Genomic DNA, 15,770 nt, shown 5'->3' with positions numbered 1-15,770 from the left:
ATGGCGCGGGCGGCTGTCAGCACGGCGCGCCGGAAGGAGGGCGGAGCGCGGCCCGGGCTTGTTTGGGTCCGACGGGGCGGCGGGGAGAGGCGGCCATGGGGGTCCCCAAGTTCTACCGGTGGATCTCGGAGCGGTACCCCTGCCTCAGCCAGGTGCTGAAGGAGCATCAGGTGAGCCGGGAGTCGGGCTTCGCCGCTCGCCTGGGGCCCGCCGCCGCCGCTCCTTCCCGCTGCGGAGGGGAACCCAGGGGGGCGAGGGCCGGAGCCGGCCGGCCGGGAGCGGGCGGGCGCGGGGCGGGCGGCTTCGTCTGCAGCCCGGCGGCGCGGAGAGGGCGGGCGGCGCTTCGACGCCTCCTGAAAGTCGGGTACCCGCTCCCCCGCCCTGAGAGTCCCGGAGTCGGCGACGCGGTGCCTGCGCTCGTCCCGCTGTGCCGGCACGGCGATCGGAGCAGCCCGCCGCCTCGGCCTTTGTTGCCGGAGGGAACCCCGTTAGTGGCAGCGCCGAAAGCCGGGCGGGCAGGCAGACCCTTCTGAGAGAAACCGTCTTCGTACCCGCTGCTCTCAGGCTCTCGGTTTCCCAGTAGCTACGGCGTTAAGGTACGTACGGCTCCGGAGCGGACGCTTGGCCCTCCCCTGAAGAGTCGCAGCAGCTCCGGGCTCTGCGTTTGCTGTGGGACGGCCGGGAATCGCACGGCGGGGCAGCGACGGCTCTCGGCGTGTGGAGAGCCGTGGGGCTGCGCGCTGCGACCCTGCGGCTCGTGCCTCGGAAGAGAAACGGAAAGTGCGGCTCGGGACGGCCGCTGTCACTGCGTAGCCGGTCTTTCTGAAGCCTGTGGGTGTTATTTCCTTGTGTGTGGTGTACCTGCTGCTTATGGGGAGGGGAAGTGTCTGGGCTGCTGCTTGTGACCCAGAATGTTAAAATGTATCTGCATTCTTCTTTTTCTTCCCCGGACCACTTGAATATACAACCTGACACGTGCTAGCAGCCAGATAAGGATTTTAAGTTGTTTCGAATATACTCGTGTGCTTTGTGTAAAGGGGAAGCCTGTCTTCTTCTAGTTTAGAAGCCCTGTGCTGTGGTGTGAGGTAGCAGCACGGCAGCAGAATGCAGCCCCTCTGGCTGATAACTCCTTACTCAGCTTTTCCAGGGCTTAGGAAGTTTGCTTTCAGCTATTTCCTGCTGTGGCCAAGATGCATCAAGTGGCACTTTGTGCCAGCGTACACCTGATGTCCTGTTTATTACAAATTATAAACAGAGTGTTGAATAAACTGTGCTGTCATCATCGTGTTTCTGCGTATGTAAGAATTCATCATTTCAACAGAAGCCCTGAAATATCCGAGTCTGACTTGCCTTGAGTTCTTTTTGTAGACAGTGCTACGCTGTCTGGTACTGAAGCACCAGGAAACATTATTGAAGTACTGAGACCGTCTGCTTTATCACTTAATCTAGTGAGCGTTTCTGTTCTGAAGCACTGACCTTTGGTCTGTGTTCTAGGATTTGGAAAAGAGAGTTGGTGTGCAGTTTAACATCTTTTGATTGGGTTCAGAAGAACTCTGGAGAAGTTGGGGGACAGAATCAGGAGTGGAATTAATAGCAGTGCAATTAATGCTTGGGGTTTTAATACTGAGACATTTATTTCTGCTGTCTGGAGTTCATATCAGTTCCATGAGCTTGTTAATGAATAGGTCCTTCTGTTTTTGGCAAAATAAGAACAAACTGAAATTTGTGGTGGTTATGGAAATTTTCTATCGCAACACTAAGGAAGTTGGTAAGTGCTAACAGCATTTGCTTGGTGCTTGCTGTGGTCCTTTTTGAACCTTCAAAAGCAATCTGAAAAGCAGGGTGGTATTCTCTTTGCTTTATAAAAATAGTAGAAGAGCTGTGTTTCCTCTTAAGTGAAAGATGGTTACTGTGTGACTTTCTGTCAGTCACATACCTTACTCAGGCTCCATGCAGCCTGGATAGACTGGTTAGGCTGGCATAGTGATCCCTGGTATTCCTCTATGTGGAATGCCCCACTGCTCATTTTCTAAGTGTTTTTCTTCAGTGGCCTTGACCAAGAGGGATGGAGAAAAGCTTTCTGATCTGGGATGGTTTTTTTTTTTTCGTTTTCTTTTCTTTTGCCTAATGTAGACCACCTATCTAAGTGACATCATTTTTGCTTCTCTACACTATTAAAGAAAAAGCTGCTCAAAATAACAATAAAAGGCAATTTTCATGTAGAATGTCTTTTTTTTTTTTTTAACCATATCATAATTATGCTGCTTGGGTAATTTCTTTTTCATGTTCTGTACTGGTGTTCAGTAGATTCCAGGGGAAACTTCTGCCTCAGTTCATTTTCAGACTTTATTTTAGCCATACCTTTCTGTAGTGATTGCTTTGCTTCATCCATCACCAAATGAGTACTAACTGTGGCTTTTTTAGATTCCAGAATTTGACAACTTATACTTGGACATGAATGGCATTATACACCAGTGTTCACATCCAAATGATGATGATGTTCACTTCAGAATCTCAGAAGATAAGATTTTTGCTGACATTTTTCACTACTTAGAAGTACTGTTTCGCATTATTAAGCCAAGGAAAGTTTTCTTCATGGCAGTTGATGGTGTAGCCCCAAGAGCAAAAATGAATCAGCAACGTGGCAGACGGTTTAGGTGAGAATATTTACTCCTACTCTGTCTTTAGGATAATAATTATTTCTTTAAAATACTTAAAAATATGTTATGAAAAATAAAATATATTGTAAGTAGGCATGTCTTTGATAGTGGCTTTAATTTTTAGGTAACTGAAGGTAGCCGCTACTGAGATGTTAACAGTTAAAATTAGGATTCCAAATAAGTAAAGTTTGCTTGTTATTCAGATGTTTCTCTGCATATGTGGAGCTTGCTTGGAGAAGGATAGGGATTAGTTTCATAATAAATTTTCAGTGAAATAGATGCAGTACAGCTCTTGAGGATATTTCCTATGGCTTAGGAATATGTAAGATTCTTTGCTATGTGCTATGTCCCTAGATAGGCCTTTTTGGCAACTATAGCAGAATCTTCTGTAACAATCATAGAGGAGGATACGTTTGGGAACTAATTAAACTCTGCTTTCCACTGATACTTGTTAGCAAGTTAACTCAAATATGTAGCTGCAGATGGGTTTTACAGTATTAGCAAGTTTGTATTCAATAATTTGGGAGACTTAGAAGCTGTTCGGAGACTGCTGTGAGAAAGGAGATCCGGTGGTGAGACAGGGATGGTAAGTGAAATGAGAGAAAAAAATAGAAGGAAAGGATAGTAGGGAAAAAAAAAAACAACAGTATTTTGTTGTTGTCAAGTCAGGGTTGGTTTTGTTAGTTTCTCCATTAGTGGTGCTAAGTTTTGTTCACACCTCCTACCTACAGCCCTATTGTATTCCAGACTTGCTGCTTTGCTCAGCTACAAGTTAGATGCTCCTTGTTGTTTTGGAGTAGCATTTTCAAACATTCAAATCCCAATAGTTTCTATTGTCTCAGTTAATTTCATTTTCTTATGATGAGCCACTCAATTATTTCTTGATAGCTGAAATATTAACTGTATCTGAGTAATGACAGATTATGATCATTACTGGAGAAAAAGCTGTTTTTAACAAGTCTTTCCGTTATCAGATTCAAGTTTGAGATCTGTACAGGAGTTAAATTTTTCTCAACTATGTGTTTTGCCACAAGAACATTACAGTAAGATATTTCCTTCTCTACCCCTTCTTTCCAACCCATTTTGTTTTAGATCAGCAAAAGAGGCAGAGGACAAAATAAAAAAGGCATTAGAAAAGGGAGAAATTCTTCCTACGGAAGCCAGGTTTGACTCCAACTGTATTACACCGGGTAAGATAATTTGCTAATTATTTTAAATTAAATGGTTAGATTTATTATTTTTCTTAATCTATATTTTGGAACTGTTTTCCTATCTATAGGTGGGGTTTTTTGTTTTTTTTTGTTTGTTTGTTTTTAATTTGGGGAAGTTTGGGTAACTTGTAAGATTTTTGGACTACCATCTCATTTTAGAAAAACTTTTAAAGTGTTATGGGAAAAATAAAACTTATTGAAAAAAATTCTACCCTTGTTCTGTTGCAGAATATTCTTTTTGTTTTTCTTCTCATTAATAGTTCATATATGTAAACGTGGTTTTCAGTGACCGGCGAAAAGCTTTGTGTTTAACTTGGCTTTCTGCTTTCAGGAACCGAATTCATGGCCAGACTGCATGAACATCTTAAATATTTCGTCAATATGAAAATTTCCACAGACAAATCCTGGCAAGGAATAACAGTCTACTTATCAGGCCATGAGGTTACTGCTTTTTATTAAAGTTTTATTGGGAAAAAAGTTATTTTATGGAAAAATATAATTTTTATTTATTTATTTATTTATTTATTTGCAGACACCAGGTGAAGGAGAGCATAAAATTATGGAATTCATCAGATCAGAAAAAGCAAAGCCTGATCATGATCCAAACACAAGGCACTGTCTCTATGGCTTAGATGCTGACTTGGTACGTGCAATTAAAACAGCAGGGGATTTCTAATTGTGTTCTCTTTGTCTCATAAGCGTGCAGTATACTAAAATGCTGTTCAACCAGTGTGTAACTTTGTCTTCCTGCAAAATTTTGCATTTGTAATAAAATAGAAAAATCTTGTGTAAAAGTTTTAAAAAATGAAGTAAGATTTTTCTAATATCTCTTTGCAATAGATAATGCTGGGATTAACAACTCATGAGGCACACTTTGCGCTCTTAAGAGAAGAAGTCAGATTTGGTGGTAAAAAATCTCAAAGGTGAACTGTTTTTACTCTTAATTTATATATGACGAAATGAAATCCAAAAGATAGTGCATAACTAGAACAGTCTCTTGATAATTGTGTATTAAATTAATGAAGTCTTAGTTATTTTATTAGAATATATGTGAATTTAGAGAAATCCAATTGTTGTGATTAAATTTGTTTCTGTGGGCAAACATATGCTGTTGGGGCAGCTGGTGAAAAAATCCTTAGGCCTTTGGTGTGTTGTGTGTTTTACTTCATATTCTGAATTGGGCAGCTTGGGCTGTATGATACTGTTGCCACACTTCTTACAAGTACTTTTAAAAGGCTCTGTATCTCTTAGGTTTTGTGAGGTAAGTGCCTGGAATAATTGCTGAAATGAACTTGTTTGAAGTAGCTGATTTGCTCTTACTCTGGATTTTGCCATTTGAACTAACTTGCGTGCTGTCATCAGATAGAACCAGGTGCTTTGTTCCAGAATTGTGCGTGGACATGGGTTTATTCTGAAGTAATAGAAAAGATATTTTTTTGTAACTGTTTCTGTGGGTAGGTTCCTTCTGTGATGGACCTTAGGAAGGTATTTGATGGATGAAGGGGTAGGTGGGAAAGCCAGAGATATTCTTTGTTACGAAAAGGTGTTTGAGTAACACACATTTAAGTCACACAGTTGTTCAAATTTATGCATTAGCAAAAATGGTGCTTGTATGTTGTTATTACCAAGGTCAGTGTGATAAACATCAGAAGTATTTGCTTCATAGTCTTCTATAGTCTCTTCACTAATACTGGTCAACTCTGCCTTGTTCTACTGATGGTGTTGGCATGTAGCACTGTGGTGTTTTAAAAGACTTTATTAAGTTCTTATTAAAGAAAAATGGCCTATCCTCCTGTTTTTAATAAAAGAACGTAAAGTGTGACAACCTTTTGATGGACTGGTTAAATGAAATGAAATGAAAAGGCAGGATTCCTCAGGTGGCATTTTTTTCCCCAGGTGTTTCCTCTAAGTTTAGCCTTTCTACAGTGTCTGGGTAGTATCATTCATTACAGAAATTCACTTCTGGAAATCATCGGAATTGCCTTCTGTGGATAGTCAATTTTTTTTTAGGAAATATTAAAAATAGACACATTGATATCTAATAGCAGTTTCTTGGGAGAAATTCTTTGCTTCAAAATAAAGTGACATATATGAGAGGTGAAATAGTCTTAGAGCAGTGACTTGAATCTGCCAAAAGTCTTGCATACAAATTTGAAAATTATATATACTAATTTTGGCCTAACTTTGGCTTAAATATTAACTAGTTTTCATGAAGAAGAAAAGAGAGTTGACAAATTTATGCCATAGATAAGAAATAGACTTGTCTTTTTTGTGTGTGTGTGCGTATAGTAGTACTATGTGATAATACATTTGGAGCATATTTTCAAATTGAGTATATTCTTTCATTGAAGTAGCATTTCAAACAAGTATGTACAGAGCCCAGCCAGTTTGGACATGGGTCTGTATTCTGTATATGCTCAGAATAGTACTATAATAAATGCCTTAGAAATAGATTAGATTGCCCCTTTCTTTGGAGAATGACCTGCTTATGAGATGCCAATGCAATGGAACTCCAGAAGGCTGCCCAGCTTTCTGTAAGTTAACCATTTTCTATGTAGTGCCATCACATGTGCTGTTAAGAAGAGTTTACAGCAAAATTTTGTAGTCAAAACAGATTCATCTTAAAATAGATGCGATCTTGGCTTTACTTGTTTTTAGGCAACCTTGGATTTATTAAATATTCATGTTGAAAGCATGCTTATAAATAACTGACAATGTTTTGAATAATTTACAGAGCGTGTGCACCAGAGGAAACCACATTTCATTTATTGCACTTGTCACTGATGAGAGAATATATTGATTATGAATTTTCACCAGTAAAAGTAAGTTCTAACAGAGCTGTTATTGTGGGTGAGGAGAAATAAAGAATTTATGTGAAAACTTCATAATAAAAATGTTACTCTTATCTTTTTAGGACAAGATTTCCTTTGACTACGATATTGAAAAGATAATAGATGATTGGATCTTGATGGGTTTCCTTGTAGGCAATGATTTTATCCCTCATCTACCTCATTTACACATTAATCATGATGCACTGCCACTACTTTATAGAACATACATGGCCATCTTGCCAGAACTGGGAGGTAAGAAGTTCTTTTTTTTTTTGGGGGGGGGGGGGGGGGGGGAAGGAGGTGGTGTTGGTTGGTTTTTAAAAGCTGAACAGAGGGAGAGCTATAGAGCAGGCTGAGTAAAAGGTAAGATTAATCCAGATAACTTGTAGATTAATGATAATAACAACATATGCAATAAGGTGATGTGTGATTACACTCTTGGTCTGAAGAGAATCCTTAAAGGACTGCAGAATCCTGCATGTAGACAGTATTGTTTATTTGTTAAAACTTGAAGAGTTTTGGAAGGAAAGTCATGGAAAGTAGGAACATTAACACTCCTGCATTAATATGAGAGCTGTTCTGAAAGTAATGCCTCTTATTTCATTATGTAGGCCCCTTTTATGTAGACGTCAGAAGTGAATGTTGGTGGTATGATAGTAGAGGTTGTGTCTTCCTGCCAATATTCCTTTACATTAATTGCACCACTGATATTCATTGATGCTTGCTGAACATTTATGAAGGCCCAACAGTGGATGTGAGCACAGTGAAACAGTGGGTGGAGCGTTTCAGCAGTGACAACGTTATGTCACCTCTGCTGGTGCAGACTTTAACAAGTGCAGCATGCAGACTCTTGTTCATAGCTGGCAAAAATGCTCAGCTAGTGGTGGTAACTGTGTTGAAAAATAGTGTTTTGTAGTTGAGAATTTGCTCTCTCAGCTATTGTTATTATGCTCTTTGTATCTGTTATAGTTGCCAAATAAATAAGGAGGTATTACTCTTGGAGTAACACACATATTTATTGACTTCCTTGGCAAAATTGGAATGTTCAGCATTGTTACCATTTTTTTAGACAGCCAGCAAGATTGTGTTTCATTATCTGTGAGGCATTTAAGATATAATTCTCCATTTGTTAATTTACAAAACATATTTTATTTTCCTAATAGGTTACATAAATGAAAATGGGCATCTGAATTTAAAGCGCTTTGAGAAATATCTCACGAGATTGTCAGATGTAAGTATTCATATTTGTGCTTCGTGGAATGATATTGACTGTTACATAGGAGCTCCATATGATGTCCTAAAATACACCATGTAGTTTTAATGAATTCCTGAGTAACTATTTTACAGGCAGTACCATTAACTGTTTGATATGGGATCCAATCAGTTGCTATCTGATCTTACCATATCTTAAGAGGGAGAAAGCTTGAGCAATTTGATGCTTTAGTGAGTGTGTTTTAGCCCTGCAAGTCAAATGAGGATTCACCAGTAGAATTATGAGCCTAAGTTATTGATGAATGAATGGTAGTGTTGAGCAAAGTGTGCTTTAGGCAGTAATATTCGTTCCTCCTTTGCTGGTCAGAACTTTACACTCTTTAATTTTTTGTAAGGTAAGGTATGTCTGAATATCTTTAGAGAATGAAATTTTTTGCACTTCTTTAATGAATATCGTTGAAAAAGAGCAGTGAAGTATTACTATCTCTGAGGCTGGCATCAGTGTTCTTTGTGAGCTAATGGCTTTCAGGAGGCAGTCCTAGTAAGTGCCTCTGCATTTATCCATCTAGTGACAAGAAAAGGTGTAGGGCCTTTTAGAAAGGGAAATACCTTAGCCTTCCAAAGAACTTTGAACATCTGTTTTTCTTGCTTCAGCCCTGTCTTCAGATTTTCAGGTTAAACTATTAAAGGTTTGAGTGTGTACAGACTGTATTATCTAGCTCCCATATGCCTCTAGTACTTGTGGATTTGATTGGTAAGGTTGGAAGTTATTTAACTCTTTTTGTAATGTATTGCTAGAAAAGGATATATGGCTTGTGTCTTGTTATACATGTTATATGTTGCCAAGAAAAAAGATCTTTAATGTTAATCTGTTAGTTTGGCTATAGATCTAGATCAAAACGTTTGTGTATAATATAACTTACCTACTAAAAGGACACTGTTAATTTAACAGTCTGCATTATTCATCCATTCAGTATTTCTAAACATTACTCTTTCTGCACAGTTTGATCGTGAACACTTCAGTGAAGTCTTTGTAGACCTAAAATGGTTTGAAAGTAAAGTAGGCAATAAATACCTCAATGAGGCAGCTGGTATTGCAGCAGAAGAAGCCAGAAACAATAAACAGAAGAAACGCAAGGTTAGTGTTTTACATGCACTGTTTTGGAAATAAGAATGTTGTTTGTTTGTTTGTTTTTGGCAAATGAATAGTTTACCAGCTATAGTAATTTAAATCTTAGATACATTAAATAGTATAAATCTCTCTTTTGAGCCTTTTTGGCTGTCCTTCAATATAGGCCTTCAGCTGAGCATAGCAATAGCGGTGGGAAATTCCTTCAAGTTTAGACTGTCACAGTGTATCGTTACTCTTTTTTCGGTGCTGTGTGTGATTTCTAAGAACAAAATGTTAACTATTCCCTTACTAAGAAATGCTTTATTTCGGTTTGTTTTCTTGCTTGCTGCAGAAGTTTGGAGCAGTTGTATAGTGTTAGCTAGCCACTTGGATCCTTTGAATGGCATTGGTAGTTAGGAGCATGCATATCTCGAGTACTGGGGAGGGGAGCCAACTTGATGGGTCTTCTGAATGCTCTTCAGAGTGCTGTACACAGTGAAGAGTGTGTACTGGGAGAATGAAATGGACGTTTGGCTTCTGTCCTCATTTGAATAGTGTTAAGGTTTGCTGATGACAATTTTGATTGCATGCTTGTGCAGGTATGATTTAGAAATACTCGTGTTTTGGAAAACAAGCATTCGGATACTTTTTCTTAAAGGTAGTTCAGATTTTATTTGAGACTACTCCTTTGTCTAACACTGGTGGATAAAATTACATTCTCTAGGCAATTACTCAGGAAGAAAATGTAGTGTTTCTGTACATATTACATACATATTAATGCATAATAATTCTAGAATTTTGAGTTGCAGATTTTATTGTTATGAATGAGGAATATGCATATCCTGTATTTTTACAGCATGTCAAATATTAATTTACTAGGCTCAGGAAAATTCTCTCTGTTTGGCTGCTTTAGAAAAAAATGAAGATGAAGTTGTCACCTCTAAAAGTAAGTGGTAGCTGTTTTTTCGTTTTGCACCAACAACAGAAACTTTTTAATTTGTGTATGGATTTGGAAGACTTGAAAGAATTTCATGTCAGAAATGACATGAATCTAAGTGACAGAGTTACATACTCAGCTATTGAGAAATGGAAGTGCCTTATGTTCTTAGTTCTTCTAATTGGGCTACAAAATTGGATGCTTATCTTTTTTTCTTTAGAGGTGCCTGTTTTAATTCAGGCACTTGTTTTTTATTCTGTGTTACTTTCTGTGTAAGAAAGTAACAAGTACACATAACTGAATTGAGGAATAAAATTATACCATCAAATCAAAACTGAATTTCTTAACCTTATTCTAGTAGAAAGGTTATGGAATATTAATCCATGTTTTCCTCATGGCTTCTTTTTCAGCTGTTTTGGAAGATGAACCAGAAGATGATGATCTGTTTGAAACAGAGTTTAGGCAATACAAGAGAACTTACTACATGACTAAAATGGGTATAGAAGTAGTTTCTGAGTAAGTGTGTACTTTTTCTTTATGTTTATTTGGTGTTGTTTTTTTTTTTTTTAATACCAAAGACAGGTGTTTTTTTTCCTTGTATGTAATACAGGACAGAATATTAATCCGTATTAAAGCAGGAAATACATGGCAGCATCTAGTAGCGGTGATGTTTCTGGCTGTTGCTGGAAGAGCAACAGATCACATTTTCTGTAATGAGTATTTAAATACTAAAGATAAAAAAAAAAAAAAATAAAAAAAATCAGTAGTATTAAATGAATCTAGAAAACTGCTTGGTAGGTTACCCAAATACTCTGTCGTCATTCTTATGTAGAAGAAGCTATGTACTTTTTCTGTGCTAGTGAAAATAAGAAAAAAATGCATTTATCTTTTTCTTTTAAGTGATTTCTTGGCTGACCAAGCTGAATGTTATGTCCAGGCAATACAATGGATTTTGCATTATTATTACCATGGAGTTCAGTCTTGGAGTTGGTAAGAAAAATTGTAAATGAGAAACCATTTAAGAGTGGAACAACATTTCACCTTAAATGCTGGAACCATTTAATAGGGTTCTGTGTATTTCTCATCTATGAATATTGTTGTATTGTAATTACCTTGTTTAATGTGGGATTTTTGTTCCTACAGGTATTATCCTTATCATTATGCACCTTATCTGTCAGATATTCGCAACATCAGTGAACTCAAAATCCAGTTTGAACTGGGAAAACCTTTCATGCCATTTGAGCAGCTTCTTGCTGTACTACCAGCAGCTAGCAAAGATCTGTTACCTAGATGTTACCAGGTATCATTTAGAACTAAGTTGCATTTATCTGTTGTTTGCTGATTTTTGTCTGCTTTATTTTCATGTACGTCTTCTTGACATTTTTACTTATCCTGTTAGTTATAAACAACCTCTAAATATAAAATAAATACTTATTATTATTCATAGCACGCCTTAAAACTAGTAAATAAAATTTTAAACTTGCTGGGTGGTTTAAGTAGGACAGTTAAATGGTAAAGGTTAACTGCTGTTCAGCTTGGAGTTGTTTTCATGCCACATTTCTTCTGTTTCCTCCTAGAATTAGTGTTGAATTGTCTCTTACTTCTTTATTTTCGTTCTTCTTTTATATTTTCCTAGCATTTGATGGTTAGTCAAGATTCTCCTATTATAGAATATTATCCGCTGGACTTCAAAACTGACCTGAATGGAAAACAGCAAGAATGGGAAGCTGTGGTGTTAATCCCATTTATTGATGAGGTAAACTATTTCATTGTCTGCTGAGAGCTTTGTAATGAATCAATCTGTAGATTAATTATGAGGAGTTTAAAAGAAATACAATTAAATGGAAGTTTAGTGTCTGCTAAGACCTTGGATAAACAGTCTGCATCCTAGTGGTGAAAGCTAGATGAAGTCACAAGTGGTGAATGTCCTGTGTAAGAATTGTGTGGGCCTTCTTGTTACTTGGTCTTGTATTTTGATAAAGTATTCAGACACTGTGATTTCAGAGTTTTTTGGGAAATATTTCTATAGCCAAATATGTACAAAAGTTTAAGGTGTCTGTGAGTAAAATAAAAGGTAGATGCACACAGAGGCAAAAAAAAATAAAAATACCAAACAGTTTGTTTTCAAAAAATCTGTTCACCTGAGCACCAGCAACGAGCACTATGTAATAGACTTTAAGTACAAATTGAGCAGTAGAATGTTAAAAGAACAGCAGTAAAATAATACTTTCCATCTACATGTAAGGTAACAATATCATGTATGTTGTTCTTATACATGAATTATTATCATATATTTTGTCAGATTAAATTTGAGTATATCATATTAAGTGGGTGGAAATAAAAGTGCAGATCAGCCATCTATTCCAGTGGTGGTACATGTCTTTCAATTTTTGTAGTTCAGTGTGCCTTGCATTTTCATAGTGTACAGTGATAAGTTGACAGAACCAACTTGTTACTTGAAGGATTTGAACCTTTTCCAATAGAGCTCTGCAAAATTTTTTGATAGCCTCTACAATCTTTCTAGTATTTGTTCTAAATGTATGAAGCAAAATATGGCTAGCATTTTGGAAACATGTTTGCAGAAAAGGAAACATTTATTCTCCAGTCTTCCACTGTAATTGTCCTATTTTCATTCTGGACTTGGAGCATGATGAAGGAAAGGCTGCACTTAGACAATGAACACATTAACTAGAAAAATGCAGATATCCACTTCTGTAGTGTACACATCTGTGCTAATCTCTGTTGCTGGTTTCACTTATGCAAATTTTTCTTAAATTTAGAAACGACTGCTGGAAGCCATGGAATCATGTAATAAGTGCCTAAAAGAAGAGGAGAAAAAGAGAAATGTTCATAGTGCTTGCTTAATGTATTGGTATGACAAAGATGCAGAGTTCCAATACATGTCACCGTGGCCAGAGAAATTTCCCTCCATAGAAAGATGCCATACCAGGTAATGAGGACAAACTTTTTTGGAGTAGTCTGAAAATAGTTAGAAAGTAGTTAATAGGTCACATTTTAGCCAGAAGTTGTTTGTGGAGATACATAGACTGAAATATGTAAATTGTTGCATTAGATATTACTTGTTGTGGGAAGATAGTAATTTCTTCAAGTGTTGCTTGGCAAAACAGATGAACCAATACTAAGTCAGAAAGAACCCTTTCTGGAGAATTACTAAAATTTTTTATTATATGAAAGATGGAAAGACTGGTATAAATATTTGATATATGTGGTGATTTATTGACACGCTAATTTCAGACCATTTGTAAACCATGGTAAATATTTAAATCCAGTGCAGAGCATTGAATACAAGCATTTTTTCCATTTTTCCAATCACTGCAAGCAGTTCACTTCATTTAACACATGCTGAGCTTTCAAGATTAAGTGGAAATATAACCTTAATTGTAATCAAACTTAAGATAAATTGATGGATGAATGCCTGTTGTGAGTTTACGCTTGGTGGAAACTGAATAGTTGTGAAGATGAATTATACTTCATATAACTATTGTTAGTTTGGAATTTGACAATGTCTGTGAATTAAAATAGCGAGATTGTGAGTGTGGCTGGAAGTTATGTTCTTCCTTTGTTTTCAAGTAGTGTCTTTGCAGAAATGGTATGTGTTTCACAGTCGTTTGTCTAGATTTTAAGTAGCTTAAATTACTTGGCATCTTACAGGAAACTCAAAGCTTTTGTCAAATAGTGTTCCTAGAGGGCTATGAAAGGGTAATGAGAGGTTATAGAGTCAAAAGTCAGCCTGTATAAACAAACATTTGCAACTTGTTTTTTAGGTACAAAACGATACCTTTGGATGCTTGGCATGTAGAAATCACCCACAACAAAATAACTAAAATCAACAAGAGTGCATTGTATTTTTGTGGATTTCCTACCTTAAAGCACATTAAACATAAGGTAAATTATTTTATTTGACATTTTCTATTCTTTTTCATAGATTATTACATCAGATTTCAATTAAGTTTTATGTGCTTTTCTGTTCTTGTCCAGTTCTATCTTAAAAAAAGTGGCGTACAAGTGTTTCAGCAAAGCAGCCATGGAGAAAACATGATGTTAGAAATCCTAACTGGTGGGAACTCCAAAGAGCAAGTAAGTATTCTCCTTGAAAAGAAACTAGAAAAACCAATCCCCCTCCTTCTCTCTACTCCCTCCACACTCCTCTCCCCTCCCCCCCCCCAAAAAAAAACCAAACACAACGAATAATCAACCAAAAAACTTGTCCTAGGGAGAATGAACTTGCTGAATTGTCAGTTTTGGAAATTTTGGTTATTTAAATCTTCTCAATAGTGTGTTAAGAGAGAAACATTTAGAGTCATTTGAAAAAAAAAAAAATCTAAAAACTGCAAAAATCCAGCATACATTTACTAAAGTTTTTCTTTAAAAAAAACTTCATTTAATTAGTAAGGCTTTGATCTCAGAATGAGCTTTATGTATAAGCTTTTTAAGTTGGATTAATAGAAGGGAATGTGGAATACAGATAAATGCTCAAGGCCATAGAACTAATTGCTGAAATAAATACCTGCCAGCTCAAAGTTTAGTCTGTTAGTTGATAATACTATCAGTATTTGTTTTCAAAATAACTTTCAAATCATTGAAAACATGTACTATATTAATTCCAGCGAAAAGCTTTCATTGGCTATTGGAGTCAATAATAAAAAAAATAAAGTTCATTACCATTAAAATGCTAAATTTATGTAGAGAACAGCCTCAAATTTTGAGAAATTGCTGAAAGGTTTGACTTTGTCCTATCTTAAGAATGTTTTATGTAGGATGTCTTAGTAAAACTTCTGACATTTCTCTTCCATCCTGCAAGAGAACGGTTCCTTAACTAGAGCCATTCTTATTGCAAAAACAATTTGAAAATTTTTTTAAGAAACAATTTGAATGTGTTAAAATTAGTAACAGTAACTTCTCTTTTTTTCAGACAGTGGAAAATGTTGCCAGTTCGGTACTTGGAAAGGTGGTTTTTGTTAATTGGCCACACCTTGAGGAAGCCAGAGTTGTTGCTGTGTCAGATGGAGAAACTAAGTAAGATGTATTTCATAGATAATCAATTGCCTTCTTCATTTTTTTTATTCCGAACAAGATTACTAGGCTGTACAAGTTTTGATTTTGTTGTAATACTTAATAACAGCACATTACTCCAGGTTTATCAAACACTCTTTGATGGAGGAATCTTTGTATATCATTCTGAGATTTGATTATCAGTGTAGAAGTTTAGCTCTTCAATATTTTACTCTAAGTTTAAAATTTTTGGAGAGCTCATTCTTAACTTTGAGCTAAAAATGAACACGTGGAAATCCATATTGAGTAGTGTAGAAGAGGACATTTATATACAATCTTCCTTTCAGCACGTGCACTGGTATTTCTTATAAAATTTACACTGTGTGGCCTGTTATAAAAGGAGCTGGTAAAACCGCAAGGTTTCCATGTCCTTAGAAAATAATTTCTAACTATTTAAGTTTTGCTCATGGTTGGTTATGCCTAGAGTTGGCTTATTTGATTACATTTGTATCTGTCATAATTTTCAAGGTTTTATTTGGAAGAACCACATGGAACACAGAAACTCTATATGGGAAATGCAGTGCCCCCAACTAAAGTGACGTTTGTTGGAGATAAGGAACAGAGCATGTGGCTGAAAGAAGTTCAGGGTGTTTCAGAGCAGTAAGTAACTTTGAAAATCAAAGTGTCACTTTGTATTTTATAGCTTAGCTATGTTTTGTTGCCTTAGCATATACTTAAGTAGCAGAGAAGAGCTGCTGTGTTCATAATAATGCATGTTAATGAGTGCACTGGAAA

The 15,770-nt window shown here is 36.8% G+C and overlaps 1 protein-coding gene across 3 annotated transcripts in view; it reads left to right on the top strand.

Annotated features, from left to right (window-relative positions):
- The window catches only part of XRN1 (5'-3' exoribonuclease 1), a 34,993-nt gene continuing 19,223 nt past the window's right edge, over nt 1-15,770 (top strand). For all 3 annotated transcript variants that reach the window (XM_085233281.1, XM_085233280.1, XM_085233279.1), the window contains exons 1-20: nt 1-170; nt 2,425-2,657; nt 3,753-3,850; nt 4,203-4,312; nt 4,404-4,514; nt 4,712-4,794; nt 6,606-6,693; nt 6,786-6,954; nt 7,866-7,933; nt 8,918-9,052; nt 9,905-9,971; nt 10,373-10,478; nt 10,863-10,952; nt 11,106-11,262; nt 11,599-11,718; nt 12,743-12,912; nt 13,748-13,868; nt 13,962-14,060; nt 14,896-14,999; nt 15,504-15,635. In XM_085233281.1, the coding sequence (XP_085089407.1) occupies nt 96-170; nt 2,425-2,657; nt 3,753-3,850; nt 4,203-4,312; nt 4,404-4,514; nt 4,712-4,794; nt 6,606-6,693; nt 6,786-6,954; nt 7,866-7,933; nt 8,918-9,052; nt 9,905-9,971; nt 10,373-10,478; nt 10,863-10,952; nt 11,106-11,262; nt 11,599-11,718; nt 12,743-12,912; nt 13,748-13,868; nt 13,962-14,060; nt 14,896-14,999; nt 15,504-15,635 (2,336 nt within the window). In that variant the 5' untranslated portion in view covers nt 1-95. The remainder of the gene's footprint in view (nt 171-2,424; nt 2,658-3,752; nt 3,851-4,202; nt 4,313-4,403; nt 4,515-4,711; nt 4,795-6,605; nt 6,694-6,785; nt 6,955-7,865; nt 7,934-8,917; nt 9,053-9,904; nt 9,972-10,372; nt 10,479-10,862; nt 10,953-11,105; nt 11,263-11,598; nt 11,719-12,742; nt 12,913-13,747; nt 13,869-13,961; nt 14,061-14,895; nt 15,000-15,503; nt 15,636-15,770) is intronic.

Source organism: Meleagris gallopavo, chromosome 11 (genome assembly GCF_905368555.1).
Source record: "Meleagris gallopavo chromosome 11, MGAL_WU_HG_1.1, whole genome shotgun sequence".
Lineage (NCBI taxonomy): Eukaryota > Metazoa > Chordata > Aves > Galliformes > Phasianidae > Meleagris > Meleagris gallopavo.
The sequence above is the reverse complement of the archived record's forward strand: the minus strand, read 5'-3'. Positions and strand labels throughout refer to the sequence as shown.